Source organism: Dryobates pubescens, chromosome 14 (genome assembly GCF_014839835.1).
Source record: "Dryobates pubescens isolate bDryPub1 chromosome 14, bDryPub1.pri, whole genome shotgun sequence".
NCBI lineage: Eukaryota > Metazoa > Chordata > Aves > Piciformes > Picidae > Dryobates > Dryobates pubescens.
Genome location: NC_071625.1, coordinates 8,121,446 through 8,147,377, shown reverse-complemented (window position 1 = coordinate 8,147,377; position 25,932 = coordinate 8,121,446). Strand labels below are relative to the sequence as shown.

The 25,932-nt window shown below is 48.4% G+C and overlaps 1 protein-coding gene across 1 annotated transcript in view; it reads right to left on the bottom strand.

Moving 5' to 3' along the window:
* Positions 1-10,861, bottom strand: part of TPD52 (tumor protein D52) — a 102,568-nt gene extending 91,707 nt beyond the window's left edge. Inside the window, exon 1 of the mRNA XM_054167171.1 lies at positions 10,752-10,861. Within this exon, the coding sequence (XP_054023146.1) occupies positions 10,752-10,773 (22 nt within the window). The 5' untranslated portion in view covers positions 10,774-10,861. The remainder of the gene's footprint in view (positions 1-10,751) is intronic.
* Between the last annotated feature and the right edge of the window lie 15,071 nt (positions 10,862-25,932).

The following is a 25,932-nucleotide window of genomic DNA, read 5'->3' as shown; positions in this document are numbered from 1 at the left end:
CCACTGACACTCCAGGACATATCCCTTGCTCAAGGGCCTGTACACTGCCTATCCAGGGACTATAGCTGCATGGCACTTGAAGACTCTGGCAGCAGACACAAAGGGCTGTCATAACCCAGAGGACCAGGAGGTAGAACAAACACCTGCCGGGCAGGCATCAGAGCCACCCTGGGAGAAGAGAAAGACAAGATCTCACTGCAAGTCTACTCTTTTACTCAAGATCAAATCCCCTCTAAAAAAAACCACTATCTGGAGCACAACCCTGTGAGCAGCTCATGGAGGAGATGAAACCCACAGTGTGAATGGTGCTTTGAAGAGCTGATGGCTCCAAGCACAGCTGCAGTGAAACAGCCCTTTTTCCTTCTGCCAAGACAGTGACAGCTGGCAACAAGAAAGCCAATATTTAAATAGGGCTCCTTCCTCACCCTGTGTGCTACTCCTAATGCTGCTCACCCCTGGGCACACATCAGCTGCTCAGCAAGACACTGCAGGATTGCCCAGCATAGATTTCAGTGGCACTGGAGAAGCAGCGTGGGATCAGCTCACAGACTGAAGCTTGTTGGTGTCAAGGCATAAAACTAAGCTTTGCAAACAGTAATCAAAGTGCACAGAAGAGGCAGCAGGTTAATTAGGAACAGCAACTCATTTGAGGGCTTCTCTGCCTTCAGCCTGCTTCTTGAGACTCCACAGATGCAGGCAAATAACTTCTGAGCTGTGCTGAAGGGATTTGTCTTCTACAGAGCAGTACAGCAAGGAGAGAGCAAGAGGCACTTTGGCCAGTGTAAGCTTCTTTTGGGCTGGAAGTGCTGGTTCCTGCTTGGAAGAATAGAATCATTTCATTTGGAAAAGATCTTTAAGATCATTGATTCCAACCAGGACAGTTTCTTTAAAGATAATTACTGTCTGGAACTAGGTGATTCAAACCAAACCATTCCATGGCTCCATGATAGGCAAGTCCTTGTACAGCCTCACTCCTGGGAATCTGTGTAAGGAAAAGCAGGGGACATGTCAGGACCCTAGACTAAACTTGCATCTTCTGGTCCCCTGTAACCTCCCCTCAGTTTAGGAAGGATGTTGACTTGCTGGTACGTGTCCAGAGAAGGGCAACAAAGCTGGGGAGCCGCTTGGAACACAAGCCCTATGAGGAGAGGCTGAGGGAGCTGGGGCTGCTTAGCCTGGAGGAGAGGAGGCTCAGGGCAGACCTTATTGCTCTCTACAACTACCTCAAGGGAGGCTGTAGCCAGGTGGGGCAACCAGCCAGGCAACCAGCACCAGAACAAGAGGACACAGTCTCAAGCTGCACCAGAGGAGGTCTAGGCTGGAGGTTAGGAAGAAACTCTACACAGAGAGAGTGATTGCCCATTGGAATGGGCTGCCCAGGGAGGTGGTAGAGTCACCATCACTGGAGGTGTTCAGGAGGAGACTTGATGGAGTGCTTGGTGCCATGGTTTAGTTGATTAGGTGGTGTTGGATGATGGGTTGGACACGATGATCTCGAAGGTCTCTTCCAACCTGCTTTATTCTATTCTATTCTCTGCAGAGTAGAGAAACAGCCATCCTCAAGGAGGCAGCCCTTCCTGCCAGCAGCTGCAGATGTCCACTGTTGGATGAGCATTCCCAGGGACCACTGTAGAACACTGCAATGAACACCAGACAGCAAGGACTTGAGTGGAAGAATCAGGGGGTTCTACTAAATCCTGCTATCCTGATCAAGCCTTTCTAGTGCCATGATGTGGTACATGTCCAGGCAGAGAGCAGTCACAGAGAGAGTGATGAGCAAGACTGGTTTTTGCTAGTCTTGGGACTCCTGATAGAAGTTTAATTAAAGTACTTAAAAAATCAATCAAGCAAACAGTGCTCCCAGCTGAAACAGGCAGTTTTGCCTTGCCAGAGCAGCAAAGCAGCACTACTTACAAAGCTTCTTTTCAACATTTTGCATATGTTCTCATGAACCAAGATCACTGCCAGGCATGGGCTCTGATCCTAGGGAAGCACCTGACTGGAAACACTAACTCCAGCCCAGGCTGCCTCCCTTGGCACATCTTTACATCGGTACCTAGGGGGCTCTGATGAAGCTCCACTCCCCTCTAGCTGCTAGAGAAGGAAAAGCAAAGGAGAAAGTAAATCCAGCTGGTCTGCCTCTGATAGCCTCTCCCACCTTCCCCAGCCAGCTGCAGCTGTTCACCAGCCTCTTCGTTAGTCCTTAACACCGTATTGCCATCGCCAGTAACAAGCTAGGAGCTTTTAACTGAGTTTGCAAGGCCTCGGGAGCACAGGCTTGTCAGGCTTGCTCTGTCTGAGCTTCTTGATTTGCCTGCAGCTCTGTTTCATCTGGTGCATCTCAGAAAGCAGAGACAGGCTGTGACACTGCAAGCACAGTGTGATAAATCATAGGGTACAGCGTTGACACTAAAGACCCCAGGGCTGCAAAAAGTCATCAGCTGCCCATGGAGATCTGCAGCTGGACAAAAACTACTTCAGGAGGTAACAGAGAGAGCAAAGAAATAACATCTAACATACATAAAAGGCACTTACTTGGATGTAAAAGGGACATTCCAGAGCCATGAAAGAAACAATGTGTAAAAAGTAAAGCTAACAATGAGTAGAAGAGAATAAAACAGGTTGGAAAAGACCTTTGAGATCATCAAGTCCAACCTATCATCCAACATAATCTAATCAACTAAACCATGGCACCAAGCACCCTACCAAGTCTCTTCCTAAACACCTCCAGTGACGATGACTCCACCACCTCCCTGGGCAGCACATTCCAATGGCCAATCTCTCTTCCTCTGAAGAACTTCTTCCTAACCTCCAGCCTAAACCTTCCCTGGTGCAGCTTGAGACTGTGTCATCTTGTTCTGGTGCTGGTTGCCTGGGAGAAGAGACCAACCCCCACCTGGCTACAACCTCCCTTCAGGTAGTTGTAGAGAGCAATAAGGTCTGCCCTGAGCCTCCTCTTCTCCAGGCTAAGCAACCCCAGCTCCCTCAGCCTCTCCTCACAGGGCTTGTGCTCCAAACCCCTCCCCAGCTTTGTTGCCCTTCTCTGGACACATTTCAGCAAGTCAACATCTTTCCTAAACTGAGGGGCCCAGAACTGGTCACAGTACTCAAGGAAACAGTACTCAAGTAGACATGGCATGTCAGGACACGTCTGTTCCCTCTTGTTCTAGTGCTAATTACCTGTGAGAAGGGACCTCAGCTCATGAGGGGTTTGGGAGCACAAGTAGTGTCATTTTGGTGGTGGCAGGGGCATTACAGCACATTGTTAAGTGTTGTGACTGGAGGTGTTGGGGTTGGACTTGATGATCTTAGAGGTCTTTTCCAACCTTAGTAATTCTATGATTCTGTAAGAGAAGGACCTCAGTGGATCCTGCCATGAGGAAGCAGCAGCCATCAACATTCTGTTCCTTCAAACAAAGGAGTCACAACACTAACAACGTGCTGTAATGCCCCTGCCACCACCAAAATGACACTACTACTAGCCTCAGAACAGAGGGGAAGCACGAGAGGAGCACCAGGGAAAGGTGGGAAAACTGAGCGCGTACAACGCGACCTTCATTCCTGCTGAGACTTCATCTGCATAAACCATCTTTCTGTAAGAAGATCTAAACTAATAACCACTCTTGAATTAGTTCAGATTCCTGTGACACTAGCAATACATTATTTGCTGTCTTTTACACACACAGAGTGTTCTTTCTCTTCACCTCTGAAGTTTTTAAGCACAGGACACGCTCGTTGGGCCACTGGTAGGCTACAAGCAGGGAGAGAGGTGGGTCAGAACCTTCTCACTGCAAACCATGTGTGGTACAACCTGTTCCTGCAGAGATTAGGGGAGCACCCCAGGCCTGGCCAAGGCAGCGTTTGCTGGAGCATTGCAGAGGACACCTATTGCTCTGCTCTCACACCCTGCAACAGGGAAGTCAGCCTGTGAAACAGGAAAGCTGCCCCCTTCAGGGGCTGTGTCCGTGCCACAGCAGCAGCGCTGGTTTCTCTCTAGACAGCATCAATCCAGCCCTTTCTGCACCAGCACAATGAGCATTTCTCTGCACACCAGCATCTGCTGGCAGCCACTGTACTCTCTGCTGTCCTGGCCTCCCCCAGGGACAATGGGCTGCAGACTCATGCAGATGATTGCCACCACTCGTAAGTGCAGTAGCAGAGGAATCCGTGCAGCTGTCTACACCTCTGCCACAGATCAGCTTTTCCATAGCAGGCAGCCACAGCCAGCTCAGTTACCCCCAGCTCATGGTATCACTCTGCCACAGCCAACACACAGCCACGTGTTCTTTCAGCTCCCCTTCATAAGGGCCAGAGGAGAAGGCAGAAGAGGAGCAAGAGGAAATGACAGGAGTGACAGTCTGGAGAGATCCAGAGTAGACAGTTATGTGTAGTATGTCTGTTACTGCAGTCCTTCCCAGAAGAGAAGGCTTGTGGCTGAAAGCCTACCTCCAACACAAGGTTTCTGAGCAAAGGCTCTACATCTCTCTCTGGCTCTCTCCCAGATATGAGAGACTTGGAATCACAGAATGATAGGGATCAAAAGGGACCTCTGGAGATCATTGAGTCCAACCCCCCTGCCAGAGCAGGTTCACTCATGGCAGGCCACACAGGAACACATCCAGATGGGTTTTGCAAGTCTCTAGAGAAGGAGACTCCACAGCCTCTAAAGATGTTCACTGCCTTTAACAGGAGAGAAACCTGTCTCTCTGGAATCTTAAATTGAAGATTACACAGAGTGACAGTTCTGGCTGAACAAGAGCATTTCAATTTAGTGCTTAATCTCACTTAATGCTTGCTTTCCCTTTCAGTCACCCTTTGTTTGACATTTTTCTGCTGGCTCACTGCAGGACATTTAAAGGACAAGGGCAAACACCTCCCTTCCTCCATAGAGCAAATCTCAAACCAGAAGTGCCCATATTACAAAGATTGAAGTGAAGGCAACAGTGGGGTCATCACCATCCTACCTGCAGGTGAGCTCCTCTAAAAAAACCCATGAAAAACCCCACAGCCATCAGGTGTCTGCTGCACAGGATTCAATAACCAACACCACTGATCTTTCCTACTAACCTGAAAATGGAGTTTGGGTGAAAAAAAGAAAAAAAATAAAAGAGAGGGGGGGAAAAAAGCTGGTCAAGAAAACACTGCCTTTCAAGAAGACTCCTTGCACTGTATCTGCTGCCATGGAAACATGACTTTCTGAAGAGATACAGCTGATAGCCTCCTTCACCTGCAGCAATATGCAGCACCCTCAGGAATCAGCAAGCTACAAACAACTCACTGATTTTATGTGGCAAAACTAGTCCCTGGACTTCTCTGTACTAGATGAGAGGCTGCCTCACTGTGAAAACTGCCTGGACCTCTTCCTGTTAAAGGAGCAAAGGGTTGTGGAGAAAGAGGGCAAAGCGTACCCAGCACCCCAGCCTTGACAACACACAGGGCAGCCAAAGCCTCTTGTAGTGTCAGTGCACAGCAGAAAGCACCAGAAGTCCCAGCACAGCACCCATTTCCCTTGCCACCCAACTCCTCCCAGGACTATCCTGAGATCTGGCTCCTGGTCAAGGGCTACTGTATTTAGCAGTTGTAGAAGACAAGAAATAAAACTATGTACAGAATAGACAGGAACAAGAAAATGAACATAAACAGAGTTCCCAAGGCAGCCTAGTGCAGGACACAGTTATCACCAGCCCCTGCAGATGGAAGGGGCTGTCTCCAGGCACAGCTGAAAACAGCTTAGTAACACTCCTACCCAGGCCAGCTTTAGGAGAGGTGTTAACATAAGGCAGCCAGCTCCAGCCATAAAGATCAGCTGTTCCCACTTTACCCACAGAGCACCCAGATCAAGCAAAGCAAGGCCCTTGCCCAGCTTGCACCAGCACAGTTCTTAAACTGGAGCTGAGCCACAGTGCTTTGTTTTGAGCCAGCAAGGTCAGGCCCAGCCTCCCAGGTTTCCTGTTGCTTTGATGGGCATTTGCAGCAGGAGAAAGGGGAACCCATGGGCTGTTCCACAGGGCTGCAAAGTGTGGGAAAGTGGAACAAACGGGACTTTCATCAGTTTCATGTCACTGGGATTTTAAAAGCCCCTAGCAGTTAGTAGAGGCTCAAAGGAAGCAGATTCTTAGCTAAGCTTTCCCCATTTCAAGAGGTCTGAGAGCAGGCTTTACTCTGGCTGGGTGAAGGATTGTCTTGGCTGCCTGTGACAGTGCTGGCTACAGAGAACAGAGACAGAAGATCCACACACAGTACAACCAAGAGACTCTTCCCACTGCTGGAGAGCCAAGCAAGCTCTCTCCCCCAATCTCCTCCTGAAGTGGGTGTGAGCATGAATGAAGAGTTAAGTTACCCTTCAATGCCCAAGCACTGGAGGGGGCAGCAACAGCTGACACTGCTTTGTGCACCAGCTGCTCCTGCATCCTTCCAACACAGTGCACCACTCCCCTGCATTTCAGTGCCTGATTTATGCACTGGCTGAGGGAGGAGGACAGCAGTGTCATTAAATAACTCACATTCATTAAATAACTCACATATACCTCCATGTCAAGCCAGGACCCAAGTCAGAAAAATGAAGTCTTCATCCCCAAGCTTCTCATGCAAGAGGGGAAGACTTGCTGCTGCTCAAGAGACCTACGGATCTAACTGTCTGCTGGTTTTCTCCTCTCTCATCTTCAAGTCACTGTGACAGACACTCAGCTCAGTGAAATCATTCTTCCTTTGCAGTAAGGACAACAGCTGTCCACTCTTATTCACATACAAGTATTTGATTTCATAACTACACCCTAAGGAAAACAAAAATCTTACCTATAGTACTGCAAGCACCTAGAGATAAAGAAAACAAACAGAGCAGTACAAAAAGGTGGAGCTTCATCCACTGGGACAATGGGAGAAAACCTTATCTTACTGCCAGCAACAGTTTCCTTCTGCTCTAAAAGAACATTAGAGTCCATTTTGCCAGCCCCACAAACACAAGGCAATGCCCTATGGAAGGAAAGGTGTATGTACTCTGTCAAGAAACCATCTGGAGTGTTTTGGGACTCCTAAGCCACAGAATCACAGAATGTATTTGGTTGGAAGAGACCTTCAAGTGCATCCAGTCCAAATTTACTACAAAGAAAAAAAAAAGTCAGTTTCAGTGCTTATAGTGAATCAGCACTTTGGTCACAAAAACCTCCTCCAGGCTTGGGGAAGAGTGGCTGGGAAGCTGTCCTGCAGAAAAGGACCTGGGGATGTGTCGGTCAACAGCCGGCCAAAGTGTGCCCAGGAGCTCAAGAAGGCCAACAGCATGCTGGCCTGGATCTCCAATAGTGTGGCCAGCAGGACTAGGAAGTGATCATGCCCTTGTACCCAGCAACAATGTGCACCTTGAGTATGGCATTCAGTTTTGGGGCCCTCACTAAAGGAGGACATCGAGGTGCTGGAACAGATCCAAAGAAGGGCAACAAAGCTGGTGAAGGGTCTGAAGAACAGGCCTTGAGAGGAGCATCTGAGAGAACTGGGATCATTTAATCTGCAGTAAAGGGAGGCTGAGGGGAGACCTCCTCACTCTAACTCCTTAAAAGGAGGTTGTACCAAAGTAAGGGTTGGTCTCTGTAGTAACAAGTGACATGAGGAGAGGCAATGACCTCAAATTGCACCAGGGAAAGTTTAAGTTGGAGATTAGAAGAAACATCTTCAACTGAAAGGGTTCTGAAACATTGGAACAGGATCCCCAGGGAGGTGGTTGAATACCCATCCCTGGAGGTGTTTCAAAGAGGCAGAGATGTGGTGGAGAGCTGGCAGTTAAGAGAATGGTTAGACTCAATCTTAAGGGTCTTTTCCAACTGAAATGATTCTAATGCTCTAAGTCCCACAAAGCCAGAAGATTTTGAAAGACACCAGGTTACATAATCTAAAAGCTGATGAAACAGAAGAGGAACCTTCCCTTGAACACAGCACTGGAGACGGTGTTTTTGGTAACTCCTTGTGCTGTGCTGCACAACTTCATGAAACTGCTCAGGGGCATAGCCTCCTCCTTCAGGGCACGCTGCCTCTACTGTTGGGGCAGCACCACCCTTGGTTTTGCAGTGGTGAACCATACCCAGCACTAACAGGAAGAGTGGCAAGCCACAGAGAGACCATTTTCACATGCAAAACTAGGGACACAATTTCTTTCTGAGGGGGAAAAATATAAGGAAAAAAAAGCACCAGAATATTTGTGAAAGCACAGCTGCAGGTGGCAGTCCACTCAGCGACCAAGTCAACACCGTGAAGGACCAGACCTTTGTCTGTGACAAGTTAATGCAAAGCAACAGAACAAGGGACTCCTCAGCTCAGGAGAATATTGCATTCATTTGGCTAGGGCTGACTACTGCTTTGGTGCTTGTACTCACAGAACAAGAGACTCCAGCTTTCCAGAGCAGCTGGAATGCACAGAGCACCGTGCAGAGGCATACAGCCAGGCCAAGCATCCCTTCACTGGAAACAAAGACACTTCAGGTGAAAAACTGCTCAGTGCTTCCAATGCTGCTGCCAGACCCAACTGCTCAAGACAGAGGGAAGACTTAAACACATTATACACCTTGCCTAGTCTGACCACAATCTTAACCATGACCTAGATCATCTTCCCACCCCTAGCATTCGCTCGTTGAGAAAGCGGTCGTAACAGCAGCGAAAAATGCAACCTCTGACTCACACTTCAAACAAACTAATTTCTGCTTAGAGGAGGCAACCCAGGATGTTTATGCCAGCCCCAGAGACAGAACCTGGCAGCCTGGATTTAAGCCAAATACACGGCTTCAGTGTCTAATACCAGATCATCAAGCAGAATTTCCACTGCAAGCACACCAGCTTGCCAGGGAGATAGGACTTGGAAGGCTACCCAGCAGGGTACTGGAAGTTGTTAATTGAACAGGCACGAGTCTATTGGTTCTTCTATATTTTCCCATTGTATCTGCAGTCTTCACCTCACCCAAAAGAGAAAATAGCCTGATTGCCTTGAAAAGAAGGCAGCAGAAGAAAGTGTTGCACCATGTTTGCACTGAGGTCACATCAGATACACCGATCTGATGTACAACCTGAGGTGCTGTATGAGCCTCTTCGTACAAAGCACTAGTTGTACAAAAATGAGCTCAACCGCCAAACAGATCTCTCTGGAAGTGTCAGCATTGTCACTAAAGCTTTTCAAAAGATCACAGGATTTTACTCTCCTTTTGCTTCAGGAGTTGTTCAAGACCCTGCAGCTGTGTTTAACAGGTTCAAACACAGAGAACTTTGGGACAAATAACTGAAATCTGTGCCAACGCTCCTGCAGCTGGGATTAAAATCCTGACTGAACTGACAGCTGTGCTGCTCTCTGGCTGAACGGTTCTGTTTTGTCAGTCCCCAAAAACAAGGTTTGGGGTTTGGTTGATTGGGGATTTTTGTATTTATAAGACACAGCATTTCAGAATGATTGAAACTCCCGGAGGAGGTTCAGCCCCTGCTCTGCCAAAGTGACATTTTTTCTATATGGAGAGACTCAGAAGTCGCTGCTAATTGTACAAGTGCACTACAGCAGCCTCGAAACACTTCAGCAAGCACAGGGGCAGACCAGGCTGGTGCCTCAACCATCTCCCCTGACAGAGCAGAGAGCTTGAGCAGACAGACCCCCAGCACCCCAACACCACTGCTGCCACAAGCAAACACTTCCAATCGTTCCCAACACCCTCAGCAGGAAAAAGGGCACAAACACCGTGCTAGGCCCACAGTCCCACCAGCTTACGCAAACGAAGGTGCATCCTGACCCCAGCCTGCCTTACTGGGTCCGAAGGAATGCAGCTGCTGTTCAGGTCATCGTGACACTGTACAGTGGACTCCAACTGGTGGAAGGGTCACTAACACACCTCTGTGGGAGAAGCTTCCCTAGCAAGTTGTGCTTCGCCCGTATTCAGGTCAGCCCTCATCAAAGCACCAAATCCCCACTTTGGCATCCTCACTGTTTCGAGGAGATGGCTGCAACCGTAGCAGCTGGGACAAGCCTTCCCCCGGCCAAAGGCAGGTCGGCGAGCACCGGGGCCTTGCACAAGCCGAAGAGCCACGAGGAGCCACGCAAGCGGCCGCCCGGAGGTGCCACCCCCGCCGCTACCGCCCAGGAGCCGGGGAGGAGCAGCTGCCAAAATGGAGCTTGCCAGAGGCTGGGCAGCCCTGGTCTGGAGAGAATTGCGAGGGAATAAACCCTGCGAACAGCGCTGGTTAACACAAAGTTGCACGGTGGTGCAGTGGAAGCGCTCTACTTTTACTCCTGGGTGAAACTAGAAAGTTTAATCTCTCCGCTAATCGCGGCGGGAAGGCCGGCAGCCGCTTTCCGTGCCCGCCGCCCGGGGAGTGCCGACATCCACTGAGCGGGGAAGGCAGCGGAGGGGCTGCCCCGGGCTCTGCTGCCCGCCTCCCGGTTCCGCATTTGCCGAGCTGGCGGCGGCAGGCGAAGCCTTGCGGCAGGCCGGGGGAACCCGCTCCGGCCCCGGGCTCCAGCAGGAGCTCTCCCCGCGCAGTCCCTCACTGCCGCCTTGGGAGTTATCTCGGGAAGGGACCTCGCCCTTCGCCCAGTCTCGAAAGCGCGGAGGGGACAGACGGTGCGCTGAGGCGCTCCCGCTGCGGGGTGGCAGGGCAGAGCGGAGCAGGGCAGGTCCGCCCGGGCGTGCCGGTGGCGGAAGAGCTGCGGGGAGAACAGCCGTCCCCACGCCGCACGGCAGCGGCAAGAACGTCCGGCCAGCCGCCCGCCGCCTCCTCCTCTGCCCTACCTTGGTCCCTCGAGGGTTCCATGGCGGCGGCAGTCCCGGTCCCGGCTCGGCGATCGCAGCCTCTCCTCACCGGCTGCTGGCTGGCAGCGGAGACGCCGCCCGTGACCGCGGGGGCGGTGCCGCGACACGTCAGTCACCGGCGCGCCCCGCCCCGCCCAGGTGAGGGTGGCCGAGGGCCAGGATCGGGATCGGGACCGGGACCGGGACTAACTCCGGCAGCCCTTGTGAGTCGGCACTGGTGCCGGGCTGGCAGGCTAAAGAGCTCGGAACCCGCCCAGCGACGCCGTCATCCGTGATCTGAACTAGGGGATCCAGGGAACCCTCAGCCCTCTGGATTTGCTGGAGGGTAGGATCGCTCTGCAGAGGGACCCGGACAGGCTGGGTCAGTAGGCCAAGGTCCGTGGTATACGGTTCAACAGGGCTGCAGTTGGGTCACAACAACCCCATGAATGCCCCAGGCTTGGGGCCGGGGGGCTGGAAAATGCCCAGCAGGGAGAGACCTGGGGGTGTTGAACAACAGCTGGCAGAACGTGAGCCAGCCTGTGCCCAGGTGGCCAAGAAGACGAACAGCATCCTGTACCTCGGATCACCTATAGTGTGACCAGAAGGACCAGGGCAGTGATTGTGCCCTGTACTCAGCACTGGTGAGGCCACACCTTAAGTACTGGGTTCAGTTTTGGGGCCTTCACTAGCATAAGAACATGAACCTGTTGCAGCAGACCCAGAGGACTGCCACAGAAATGATAAAGAGGGTTGGAGCACCTCTGCTGTGAGGGCAGGCTTGAGAAAGTTGGGGCTGTTCAGCCTGGAGAATAGGAGGCTCCAGGGAGACCTTTCGGTGAGCTTTCAGGATCCAAAGGATCTGATAAGAAAGCTGGGGACAGACTTTTTAGCAGGGCCTGTTGTGACAGGACAAGGGGTGATGGGTTTAAACTTAAAGAGGGATTTTTTGACTAGATAAAAAGAAGTTTTGTTTGGGTTTGGTTTTTTGGGATGGGACTCCAAGCAACTCGTTCTATTAAAGCTGTCCCTGCTTACTGTGAGGGTGTTGGACTAGATGACCTTGAAAGGCCCCTTCCAACCTAAAGCAGTCCATAATTCCACAAGTTTTCATTTTGTAGTTTGCCCAGCAAACTGCTTTACAAGACTACTAAGATTTATAAGCTACCAAACAGATTTTTTTTTACTCCAGCCTTTCCAAATCCCTGGCCCTGACAGCTATGGATTTGATTGTTCAAAAAGATCAATGTCTGCACAGAATGAGCAGCAAGGCCTCCACGGCGTGAGGCTGTGTGAATAGCCAAATTGTCACCAGCGTTCAGCAGGCACGGTCACATGCTAAAGCAGAGCACAATAGAGAGTCAGGAGGTGCCAACTCAGGAAGTCCTTGCTTTGGATAACAAACAGCAGCAGAAAACCCAGGTATTTTGCAATCTATTGGGCAGGAGGAACATGAGCTTTTGCTGGGATAAAGAATCTGTGTAGCTGCAGCGGGAGGTTGTTATAATGGAGCCATAAAACTAGCAAGCAGATCAGGCTCTATCCCTGCATGTTTATCCCTTGTTGCATCTCATAGCACAGGAATTAATTTGCTCAAATATATGATTCTAAACACAGGCTCATCCTACATACCTCACTTATGTTTCACAACTGTTTCAAAAACTCATCTCAAGTAGATATTCCAAGGCACATCTGTTTGTTGTGTTTGGGTTGTTTCCTTTACAAGAAAAAAAGAGAATAGATTTTGTCCCACTGTACTCCACTTGAATTCCCAAGCTTTCCCACTGCTGTGTGATACATGATCTGTAATCATAGTGGAAGAATATCAACAGCATTAACATTTGAAGCTCCTTTACAATGGCAGCAGCCCTGGCAGAGCTGAAATGCCTGTCAGGAGCAAACCTGCAGAGCAGTGAAGCTGTCAGCATCCCTCTGCTGCTTTTAGAGGCAGGGAGGTTTCACCAGTGCATCCCAAAAAGCAGGAGCTGGTAATGGGGGAAGGAGTATTACCTGAGAAGCTGATTTAGTATCCTCTGCCAGTCCCACCAGGTCACCTGAGCCTGAGTGGAGTGGAGCACTGCTGGCACACCCACCACCTGCCTGGCTGAGGAATGCCCTGTTCAGTGCAGGTGGAGCCCTTGCACCATTTTGCTGAACTCATTGCCTAAGTTTAGAAATCCCCCCCCTTTCCCAGGTCCCCCACACACTATGCAGTTCAATTTCCCTAGCAGCTGTGGCCCACTCAAAGCGTCAAGAGGGCTACCTGTGGGATCAGATCCCAAGCAGGTCCCAAGGAATCCTGTTCAGAAAGGTTTTAGATGCAAGAATGAGGCAAAAGCCACCATCTGTAAATACAATGAAGCATTCCCCTTGTACAGATTGTCCTGGCTAGAAAGGAGATGGAATCGTTGTAATGAGCATTTGTTACTCAGATTAATGCCTGCTGCAAGCAGTGTAAATATTGCCTGCAGGCTCCTGTTAGGATCCCTGAATATCAACACATGAACTGAATCTGTCTTGAAGGTCTTGTGGTCTTCATAACAAAGGACAAAAGGGAAGGACAATGGGACTAGTGGTGTACTGGGCAACAGAGCTTTGTGCCTGTGACTTCTTGTTTCCTCCAGGCAGTTACAAACATGAAAACCTATGACTACCTGCCTAAATACAAGACCTCAAAATACTTTGTTCTGAATGGGACTGTGCCTGTTCTGTGCAAGAGACATTTCTTGTATGGCAGTAAGAGTAGAGCAGCAAAACCAGGAACAGCTCATGTTATAGCTGCATGCCACATTTCACTTCACACCTACAGCACCTGAGCCTTCCCAGTGCTCTGCCATCCAGATAGGCTGGGTCTTCCTCTGTGGAGTTTTAAATACATTCCCCCTAGGTCAGCTGTTTGTTGAAAATAAGAGACAAAGCACTCAGAAGTGTATAAAGGCCAAGGTTTCAAAGAATTAATACTGCCAAGCTCATTGAAGAACCCACATTTAAGAGAACTAATTATTTTTCAAAGGACCTCACTGCCCTTTAGCTTTCCTGACATAGTCACAAATGCAGTTACACAGAGCTGGACTGGCTGATGGTAGGTGATGGTAGGTTATGCTAGGTCAGGGTACCACAGAATCACAGAACAGATTGGAAGGGACCTCTGGAGATGAAGTTCATCCCCCCTGCCAAGGCAGGTTTTCCTAAGGAAGGTCACACAGGAAAGCTGCTATGCTGATCTCATGCTATGCAAACAAGACTGTAAGCAGGCTGAAAGGGCTGTGCCTACTGAGAGGGCTGAACATTTTAGACCTGAACCATGTAGGTCACACAACCAAAGCACTAGAAAGTGATAGAGACATCTGTGCCAGATTCTTTGCCTTGCCAGGCTTGTAGTACTTTACCTGGCACAAAATGCCCTCCAATTATTCACAGCCCTGAGTCATCTTCTGGGAGAAATCTTCTTGACAGTATTTGAAGGGCTGCAAGAGAGCTGGAGAGGGACTGTTTGCAAAGGCTTGGAGTGATGGTACAAGGGATAATGGCTTGAAACTGGAAGAAGCTCGATTGAGATTAGATGTGATAAAGAAATTCTTCCCCATGAAGGTGGTGAGGCACTGGAACAGGTTGCCCAGAGAAACTGTGAAGTCTCTGAGCCTGGAAGTGTTGAAAGGCAGATTAGATGGGGTCCTGAGCAGCGTGGTTGAGTAGGAGGTGTCCCTGCCCATGGCAGGGAGGTTGGAACTAGAAGATTTTTGTGATCTCTTCCAAGCCAAACCAATCTATGATTCTAGGCAGGAAATTTAGCTCTTCTGTCCCATAAACCTGTCCCAAGCTCAGGGGAAATCAACCTGCTGTGGGTCAGGATAATGTTCAGTCCCTCCAATGGGAATGTTTCCACTGTATATGAAGGATCAAAAGAGTCTAACATTAAATTTTAGTAAGAGAAAAGCCTCACTGCTCAGCTGCATTCCAGCTATTCAGTGTGACATAGCTAAACACAGAGAGGATTTTTCCCTCCCCACACAACAGCCCTTATAGCAGGGTGGTAGTCACACCACTCCCTGGCTCACTTGGTAGCCCCTTCCTCATAATCCCCTGTCTTGGGCACTGTCCTTCAAAGTGCAAATTCAAAACCTCCTCAGCAGAGGAGACAACTATATACTGAAACATCAGTCTCCTGGAGAAGTGAAAAACATAGCTGCTCAGTGAACCTTTGTCATATCCTGGGTGAACACTGCTGGGATATTAAAGGAAGGAAACCAGACAGGTGAGCACCCTCGCTCCCTCTGCATTACTGCCTGATGCACCAGGCATAACTCTGAACACTGGATCAAAGTCCTGGCAGCCAGAGGGGGATACACTGGATCTGAAATCCTGTGTAATGTGTCCCACCTGAGGCAGCAGTAGAAATTCCTGAAAGCAGAATTGCCTGTGCCCAGAACTGACTGTACCATCGAAAAGAGACACTGAACATGGAAGGTTAACCTTTGGGTTAGGTGTCAGCTGACTAGCAAGTCAACAGGTCTGTTGTTTTGACTTCTGTATTTCCTGCTAAAAGCCTTTTGTGGGAAAGAAATCCTTCACAGCTCTTGGTATCTACAGGTCAAGATCATACCTATGGACCCACTGGGACAGATAAGCAGATGCCTAGCAGGATTCTAAAATCCCATAAGCTTCAACTTTACCCTGAGCTAATTGTGGTATTGCTGAAAATATCTGTGGATGCCTTTCTACCTCTTGAAGTGCCTGAGTGTCTCCTAGTCCAAAGCCACTCTTGCAAGTGGGAGTTAAATGCTGAATTGATTGAATGCTTTAGAAGAGAATGACCATGCAGTTCTTGCAGTTCTCACCATTTGGGTGTCTGTATTTTTAGGGCAGGCTGTCAAAGACATCACCCCCCCCAAAAAAAAATCCACCTGGAGGACTTAAAGTGATTAGTCCACCACAGAGGGAAGCTTCCATGAGCATTGCACTGTGGTTGTCTAGCTGTAAGACAATTATTTGCCCTGGGAAAATCCTGCAATCCTGCTGGCAGCTGACCCTTCCACCAAAGGAGCAGGCTTCAGGACACCTGCCTACGTTTGTCCCTGTAACGAATCTGACTGGGGGCATGCAAAAGGCTGTCAGCTGGCACTGGGTGCCTCCCATCTGCAGCAGCGTTTGACATCTCCTCTGTACAGCTGTTACCGAGTGTGGGATGAATAGACTTGGCGGTGGGAGGAAGGGGAGGATGGGGGAAAAAAGAGGACTGAAAGCCTGGTGTTAAATCCACTGCAGAGGCACTAGAGGGAGAGGAAGAGCACCCCGTGGGCTGAGATTTTGGCTGTCTCCCAGTCAGCTCACCATTTCCCCATGAAGGAAGAGTACTATGAAAAGGCTTATACATACTTCAAGGGTGGGTGTCAGGAGGATGGGACCAGTCTTTTTTTCCGTGGGGCCCAGTGACAGGGCAAGGGGTGATGGAGCAGTGGAGCAGACTGCCCAGAGAGGTGGTGGAGTCTCTGTCTCTGGAGACATTCAAAACCTACCTGGGATGTGTTCCTTTGTGACCTTCTTTAGGTGAATCTGCCTTAGCAGGGGGTTAGACTCGATGATCTCTGGAGGTCCCTTCCAACCCCTACCATTCTGTGATTCTGTGTGTGAGTACCTAGGTGTCTGTGATTCTGTGTGTGAGTACCTAGGTGTCTGTGATTCTGTGTGTGAGTACCTAGGTGTCTGTGATTCTGTGTGTGAGTACCTAGGTGTCTGTGATTCCGTGTGTGAGTACCTAGGTGTCTGTGATTCTGTGTGTGAGTACCTAGGTGTCTGTGATTCCGTGTGTGAGTACCTAGGTGTCTGTGATTCCGTGTGTGAGTACCTAGGTGTCTGTGATTCTGTGTGTGAGTACCTAGGTGCTTCTCGTAATCAAGACCCCAAAACTTGTAGTGAGGCTTCTTGTGCATGAGAAATGAGGAATCCAGCACAGATGTGCACAGATGCACATGAAAGACAATGATACCATGCAGCAATTAATTTGTTGTTAATGTCATCACTCCTCCCCTTTGCAAAGTTACTAAAACTCAGGCACATCTAAGAATAGTTTGTATTTCTCATCTCCCCCCACTCCTTCCTTTCCCACCCCCACTCTTTACTTTCTTTCATGAACAGAAGAAATATTTTTACCTTCTCATTAGTTACTTTGGTACCACAACTTCCTTTGCTCAATTATAGCTCCAGGAATGATGTGACAAAGCATTCTCAAGCCTCCAAGCTATTTCCAGTGCTGACATAAATACATCGATTGAGGAGCGCGGTCCTTTCTTTGCCGCTTGCATTGCCATCTGTGGCCAGCACCTTTACTGCTGCAGTAAATCACAACATGCATAAAGCTTTGGCTAAACTACATCCATGTCAACTAACTGCCAATTAGTCAGTCACAAACACTCTGTTCCAGAAAATGGACTACATGGAACATTTTCACATTCTAGACATTGATATTAGGAATAAAACAAGGTCATGTCTTCTCATTATTCACTCATTACTAAATCATTTTCAAGGCTGCAGTCCTGTGCAGCTACTGCCTGGTAATTAAGAACCAGAGGATCTAGGACTGCTTTCCAAATTGTAGTTAACTTTCAGTGTACTCTTGTGAGATGACGAGGTATTGCCAGGTCCGATTTATTACTGGCAAACCAAAAGGGTTGTTTACAATCTGCTAGAAGCAGACTGAAAAAGCAGGACTGGAGCCAGAAGAAATATAGAGGAATCCAATTAAAAGGTTATAAGGGGGGGGGAGGGGGAATGACCCAATTAACTAAAACTGCTGCAAATTGTTTATGGATTTTACAAGCAGGAAAAGACTATTGCAAAAGCCTGCTCTCTTGTACAACACAAGCCATAGAACCACAGCCTTTCAATTCCCTCAGCAGGCAGTTTTTTTCCTTCCCTGTTTTGCAAACAAAAGGTCAAGCCTCGTTCCTCACTGATGGCATAGCATCTAGCCTTCTGAAAAGAGGCAATCTTTGTTTCAGGCTTCTAGGAATATCACAGTCTTCATTGGTAAGGCAATGAGCTAGCCAACATAAAGGGGAAATGAGAGCAACTTATTTGATGATAAACACTGCGATTAAAGATTCATTCATCTCCTTAATCTTTTACTAGTAGCACTGTCTACTCCCTGCTGCCATTTCCCAGACAGTTCCATCACAATTTCACTTATAAATAATATTCCAACACAGGAGATGCACAAATCATGAATTGTAATCATTTAAGTTGGAAAAGACTTTTAAGATCATTAACTGCCCACACTCTGTACCAAGGCTGGTGCTAACCCATGCCCCTCAGCACTACATCTCTGCTTCTCTGAAACACCTCCAGGGATGGGGATTCAACCACTGCCCTGAGGAGCCTGTTCTAATCTTTGAAAGCCCTTTCAGGGAAGAAATCTTTCCTAATATCCAACCTAAACCTGCCCATCACAACTTAAGACCATTTGCTCTCACCCTACTGCTTGTAAATAGAGGGAAGAAACCAGCCCCCACCTGACTCCAACCTCCTTTCAGGCAGCTGTAGGGAGCGAGGAGGTCTCTGTGAAGAGTGACAAGATAAATCAGATATAATCATATCTGATTTAGTAAGTTTTTCCTCCAGGCTGTTGTGAAGCCAACTACACTACATCTCATAACTTAATTCCTGCTTGATCTCACAGATCTCACTTTGAAACTCCTTGCAAAATCTTGCCTTGAAATTTCCCCGAAGCAAACGGGCTGTGCTTCTGATTCCAGCCATACCAAAACAGATAAAGCAGGCCTCCTCTCCTCCTTTTCTACCATTTATCTCTTTGTTTAAAGTCAACACAAAGTTTCTCTGCTTTCTCACTCAACTCAGACTCCGACCAGAAGTTCTGCAGCCCTTTCCCTGCCCAGCAGCAGCCAGGAGGCACAGCTGAGCTTCTGCAGGCAGCCTGCACTGGTTTCACTTTTTCTCCCATCAGAGAGAAAATCCTGGTACTTGCTCCAATTGTACTTTGTGACTGAGTTATACTTGGGTGCCTGTGCTCCGTGCAGACATGAGGGTGTCACTTGCCCATGCCATTGCAGAGAGGGTGTAAGCTGTGATAAAGAGCCTCACTACACAAAAGACATTGAGAGAAGGTCAACAAAGCCGGTGAAGGGTCTGGAGAACAGGTCTTGTGAGGAGTGACTGAGGGAACTGGGGGTTGTTTAGTCTGGAAAAGAGGAGGCTGAGGGGAGACCTCTTTGCTCTCTACAACTCCCTGAAAGGAGGCTGGAGTGAGGTGGGTGTTAGTCTCTTCTCCCTAGTATCAGGTGACAGAATGAGAGGAAATGGCTTGAAACTGTGCCAGGGAGGTTTAGAACACATCTTAGGAAGGTGTTCTTCTTCCCCACAAGAGCGGTCAGGTATTGGATCAGGTTGCCCAGGGAAGTGGTGAAGTCACTGTCCCTGGGGGGTGTTCAAGAAACCTGTGGACATGGCATTTCAGGACATGGTTTAATGGCCATGGTAGTGTTAGGTTGAAGGTTGGACTCGATGGTCATAGAGGTGATTCGATGATTCACACTGCTGTCTGTCTGCAGGCACTGTATGTGCAGTTGTCTGACCAGTGACCTAAAGGAAAACTTGTGCCTCTGAGAGCAGTAGAACCCTGCCCTCCTACAGCACTGGCTGAGCCACATATAGACATTTACATCTCCATTCCAAATCTGTATCTCTCAGCTCTCTGTTTCAACTCAAGATGTGCCCAGCTGGTGCTTTGCAAGCTCCAGTCCCAGTCCTGAGCACAGCAGGGGGGGGAATAGCTGTGAAAACTCTCTGCCTGAGAAATCTCCCTGCTCTCCTGCAACGGTATTTCTGCACCGCACATTTTTCACTCCCATTACTTCACTAAATGAAACCAATTAATAGCTAGACCTGGCTTCAGTGCAGACTCTGCTCCCCTCGTGGCTGCAGAGGCTGTTGAGCATTCCTAGCGTGCTGTTAGGGATTTTGGAGGGAAGGCATCGCAGGCATGTGGCTCTGCCACACTGCGGGGTGGCTGTCTCGCAGTGCTAACTGGAAGTGACTGGAAAATAAATAATGTAAAGCCTTTTTTTTTTTTTCCAGAACTCCTGGTGTACAGTGCAGCAGGGGATGGAGCTACAATCTGGATGTGTTTAACCTTCATCTCCCCTTCTGTAACGCAGCCCTTCACGCACCTCTCCTGCTCCTCATGTGCACACTCCTTTGCCTGCTTTTGCGTGTGTTACAAGTCCCAGCTGCTCCGTTTCTCCCTTGAGCAGCTAGGAGCATACTTGTTCACTCCCACTCACAGTTATTTTCATTTCTCTCATCCTCAAGGTCAAAAAACATCACCTGGGAGATCTTGGTCAAGTTGCCACAGGCAGGATCCCACAATGCAAGCCAGAACTTTGGCCACAGTCTTGTCCTCTTCAGCCTCTGCTAGGTGGGTGCATTGGGCTCCTGGCTTGAAGCAGTGACAGGATACACATAATGCCACTAGCTTTTCACCAAGAGCAAACTTTTAATCTGTTCTGTAAAGCCCTGGGAACATGCAAAACACAATAAACATCCTCAGCACCAGTAAGGAGGGCTCAGAAAACAGCTTTTTTTGGCCTGTTCTTCCTTATGCTGAGACGATTTGTATGTACCAGGGAAAGCCAATGCCCCCCTCACACACACAGATCTCAGGGACCCATACTTGGAGGTACAAAAAGATGTCTGTGTTCAAAAGCCACAAGGCAGCATGTTCTGCAATTCACCTCCTAACACATCTGTGATAATTAATTGTATAGTTGGGGTCTTCACAGTAGCTTTATGAGAAATGTTTTGGTTTGCTGTGAAGGCAAGAGCCACACAAATGGTTTGGTTGCTCAGTTTAGAGGCAGTACCTGCTTACCTGGATGAAGAACTAATACTTGCACATCTTCCCTCTGAACACTGGACTCTCTGATTTTATTTCTCTTGTGATAACAGTACATCGATGGTGCCTCCAGTGTGCTTTCCTCTTCATGTATCAGCTACTGCTGTCAACTTGAAACAACCTAGGACTCAGCCCATGGTTTCTTTTGCAGCACTTCTGTGCTTTAACCTTAGGGTTTATGAAGTAAATCAGTGTGTGGCTCTGTGTCTCCAGCCAATTTCAGCATTAAAAGACCACAGTTAATTCTCTTCCTGTGTGTTCCAAGATGCAGTCAGAGTCAACTCATTGGTGTGAAGTTTTCACTGTTACCAAAACAGAAAAGGAGAGGGGAATTGGGCTACCCACATAGCATGTATCATGAAGAAATTAAAGAGGTGCTGTGAGTTCTTCTTCTGAACAGAGCAGTAATAAAGAGGTTTATTTAACTGTGTAAAAGCAATTAACTTTTGAAGATGCTTCCTGCTCCTGAGGAAGCTTGGTTTCATGCAGCATATTTCTGTCAAACTGCAGTCTCCAAGTGCCTTGCAGTACTAAATGCATCAGCTGAAGACCTAAATAATGAATAAGGCTAGGGGAAGGCAGACCTTTTAGCAGAGCTTCCTCTGGCTCTAAGCAGTCATTGCTTTCATTTTTAAAGAGGATGTATGCTCCTCCCCAAGCAAAAGCAGAAGAAGGGACATCTCAAACTGGCTGATGATAATATTGCACCTATTTACATGCTCCATCTGTCTGCACACAAGTGTATACATTAAGGAAAGGTGTGGATGTTTAGGATGCCACTTCACACATGGATGATTTCATGATTTCCGTGGCTTTTGCTTGCCTAATTGTCTTCCACTGACCTGTTTCTGTAGCAACTGCAACCTTGCTGTAAATACACTCCCTCACAGCCATCAGACAATACTTGGAAGGTAACACATACTCATTTACCAAAGCCAGGGAAAAAGCTGGTACCTTCCATGAAATGTTTATGGGCTTCCCCCAGAGCACCTCCAGGCACCATGCAGTGCTTACAGGGCTGTAGTTCATCAGCCAGGGCAGGTCCATGAGACCAGCAGCTGGAGGAAGGCACCCTGAGGTGGCTCTTGGGGAGGAGAATAGAAAAAAAAGACAAGACACAGCTCCAAGAGTCCTCCTTTCTCATAAGGCTTCTTACATGGCTTGTCTTTATTTACCTTGTTTGTCTTCTGCACAGATAAGGGAATTGGCAGTAATGAACACTTTCACAGCCTTGATGCGCTCACGTGTGCTGGACACGTGAGCAGTGCTAAGTGGCCAGGCTCACACATTCTCTCTCAATAGCTGCCCTCTCACTGCCAAAGTCAAAGTCAGGGTAAAAATCTCCAAAAGTCATGAAAATTGCTTTGGAAAATGAGGTTTGATATAATTCTGATTCATTTTGCCTCTTTTTTTTTGGTCCAGAAGCTTGAGGGAGCACACTGATCACATCCTCAGACTCATCCTTCTGCCTGCTTGGGACACAGGGCAGTCCACGTTGAGCTCATGTGCACATTAGAGGCCAAGCAGGTGGGGGTTGGTCTCTTCTCCCAGGCAACCAGTGGGCAGAACAAGAGAACACAGTCTCAAGCTGCACCAGGGGAAGTTTAGGCTCAAGGTAAGGAGAAAGTTCTTCACAGAAAGAGTAATTGGCCAGTGGAATGTGCTGCCCAGGCAGGTGGTGGAGTCACTATCCTTGGAGATGTTCAAAAAACGTGACACTTGAAGCCATGGTTTAGTTGTCATGAGGTGTTAGGTAATAGGTTGGACTTGATGATCTCTGAGGTCTTTTCCAACCTGTTTGATTCTATGATTCTATGAATTCTACTCTGCAAAGAAAAGAAGAAGAAAAATCAAGGTGAAAGCCATGCCAAGTCAGGAACTGTGAGACAGTGGGACTTAGACTAAAACCACCCAATGCTATGGCAGAATCAGGGAACTGTCAGGCTTGGAAGGAACCTCAAGAATCATCTAGTTCCAGCCCCCTGCCGTGGATAGGGACACTTTCCACTAGAACAAGTTACAGGACCCTCTCTCCACATGTGCTTGGAGCTCCTTTTCCAAACCTGTTGGTTACCACTTTTAGATCACTCCTACAGGCTTATTCCTCTCTTCTGGCAAAACAATTCCAGATTCCAGCTTATTCCACTCTACTGGCAAAACAATTCCAGATCGAAGTGGAAACTCATGTCACAGTCCCAGTTAATTGTGGTACTCTATTGCTGTCCCTCTTGCCCATCACCCTGTTGTGTCATAGCAGGCTGAAGGACCTGCCATGCCACATCACTGTGATAGCTCCAGCTCTACAGTACCTACCTTTGGGTTTTTCAGTAGTGTAGCTAGAGAGCAAGGAATTGAATTGCAGGTTGTAAAATCTACCAAAGCAGCAGCATAAACATGGACTGCAGCATGAATGTCAGGCTTGCACATAGTGCTGAGGGACACGGTTTAGGATCAGACTTGGAAGAGTAGGTAATGGTTAGGTAATGGTCTTAAAGATCTTTCCCAGCCAGATGATTCTATGATTATCAGTCACTGAACTAGTCAGGGTGTACCTCCATGAAATACAGTTTTGGTGTTGAGTCCACTATGCAAAGAGCTATCTTTGCTTTTCCTGGGGTACACACTGCAGCAGGAGATGTCTCCACACCATATACCACAACTGAGTTGAGTTTTGTAGAGTAGATCAATCTGAGAGCATTTATTCCCCTGATAAATGGAGTGAAAGCAGTGGCTCTACTTACTTGTGTAGCAGCTGATGTATCCCTCTGGAAGGTAACACCTCCCTCACACATTTTGGGGATTCATACATCCTATGCCTTTGCCCAGGGTCACCAATGAACCAGGAGGGGTGGATTTGAGTTTCAAGACTCCCAGCCCCTTCTCTCTCCGCTCAGATGGTATCCTTAAAGCCACTGCAAAGGCAGCAGTGGAAACAGAGCCCGTTTGCACGTCTGCTGTTGCTTCCCCAGAAGCTGGTGAGGATATTTACATGTGAGACTGCATGACGGCTGAGAGGTGCTTTTAATAAACCCCCAGCTCGGTCGGTGTCTTCAGCTGGCTGACTCTGCGCTTCAGAACTCACTCTGTCACTGTCAGGAAGCTGTCAGGAGCTATAAATGGTGCTGAAGGGAAGTCATTGCCTCAAGACCCCGATCTGCATAATGGGAAAATATTAACTCAGAGGTATTAACACAAGATATTTCTTGTTCTAAAGTGCAGGCGTTTGTAACTCGACTGAAGTGTTGAGAGAATGTGGACAGATATTTCAGGCAGCATGAATCACCAGTTTGTATTGACTTCAGCTTAAACAAGCTGGCTTCTACAGAGGCTGCAGTATAAATATTGACAAATCTGCTATTACTCATTGGAAATAATGAACTGGGCAGAAATAGCTTTACCGTGTGGCCACACAGGGCCGATTCAGTCTTCCCAGGGTTTTGAATTGGAGGGAATGTTATTGAATGGGATTAAAATGTTCCCTGGAAAGACAAAAGCAAGTCAGGTGTCCATTTCCTACTCCTGCAGGGAAAGAGCCAGCACTGAATGCTGTTGCCCAACACTTGGCAACAATTTCATAGCCCCAAGAAATCTGGGGGTACCACCCTTACTTTAGCTTCTAACCCACCATCCTTCACAATGATCTCTACTCAGGCTCTGTAAAAGACCTGGCTCAAAACTGAAAACATCCAGCTCCTGCTCCACCAGGGAAAGTGCCAGCACTGAATGCTCTTGTTCATCATTACAGTCCCTTGGCAACTATTTCATAGCCCCAAGAAATTTGGGGGTACCACCTTTACTTTATCTTCTAACTCACTGTCCATCACAATGTGTTCTACTTGTGCTACGTAAAAGTCCAGCTTCAAAACAGGAGGACCTCAGCGCTGCTCTGTGGCAGCACAGCTAGCAAGGCACATCCATCAATAACCAGGGGCCAGGATGCTGAGCATCCAGTCTGGGGATCAGGTCTGGGGATCAGTGACTAGGGTCAGACACAGCCAGGTGGTCACCGAGCAAGTCCACGGCAGCAAAACATATCTAAGGGCAAGCTGGGAAGCTGAGCCAGTTGTGCTGGGTCAGGTCCAGAATCTCAGCAGCAGGAGCCCAGGAGTGGGCATCACTATGATGTAGCATAGGAGGAGGGCAGAGGTAAAGCCTCAGCTAAAAAGCAGCTCCCACAAGGCAAGGGGAGCAGGCTTCAGCTTCTGTGTTTCTTCACAACAGCCCTTATCACAGAGGAGCCAACCTTGGCACAGCCAGCACTGCTCCAGAGTGGATGTGCCCAGAACCCTGGCAAGGGGGTTCAGTTTTTCCATCCTCATTTAGAAATATTTTCTCCACCTTCTCCTAATCTCCTTGGAGAGCTAGCAGTCAGGGCAGAGCTGTATCTCATTAGTGTGAACTAACATTTCCCCACATCTTCAGCTGGCTAATTGCTGAGTGACATAGCCATGAAAGGAGAAAGGAAGCATATTAAGCATATTTGAATTTCAAGACTCAAACTGGGGGATTAGGAGAAAGCAGGTTTAGATAAGCTATTGGAAGAGATTTTTAATGTACTGCTCACTCTTCTTCACAGAGAGTGTGAAAACCCAGGGGCTTATCCCTGCAGATTAAAGTAATCAATTTAGAAGAGCTGGATAAAAACCCAACAAACCACAACATATACATTACTGCTGCTCCCACTGCTAAACACATTGGCCACCTCTGGGCTGTATGGAGGGGTTGTGCTGTTAATGCCTAGTAAGGACAAGTATCTCAGGTAGGCTGGAAGTGGATGGGCAGCCCAGCAGCTTCCCTCATCCCTTTGAAGTTCCATGCACAGAGGTGTCCAGGAATGGCCCTGCACAGCAGTGCTGTGGCAGGATCCAGCAGCATGGGATGGAAATGCAGAGTGAGCAAGGTCTCCTTCCCCACTCTGCTATACCAATAGCAGCCTGTGAAGAGGCAGAAAAACTGATTAGTGCAGCTACTTTCACAGAATCATAGAATCATTTCAGTTGGAAAAGACCTCTAAGATCATCAAGCCCAACCTTCAACCTAACACCACCATGGCCATTAAACCATGCCCCAGAGTGCCATGTCCACACCCTCCAAGGACTGACACTCCACCACCTCCCTGGGCAGCCTGTTCCAGTGCCTGACAACTCTTGCAGCAAAGAAATTTTTCCTAATATCCAATCTAAACCTTCCTTGGCAAGGTTTCAGGCCCTTTCCTCCTGTTCTGTAACCTGATACTGGGAAGAACAGACCAAGCCCCAGCTCACTCCATCCTCT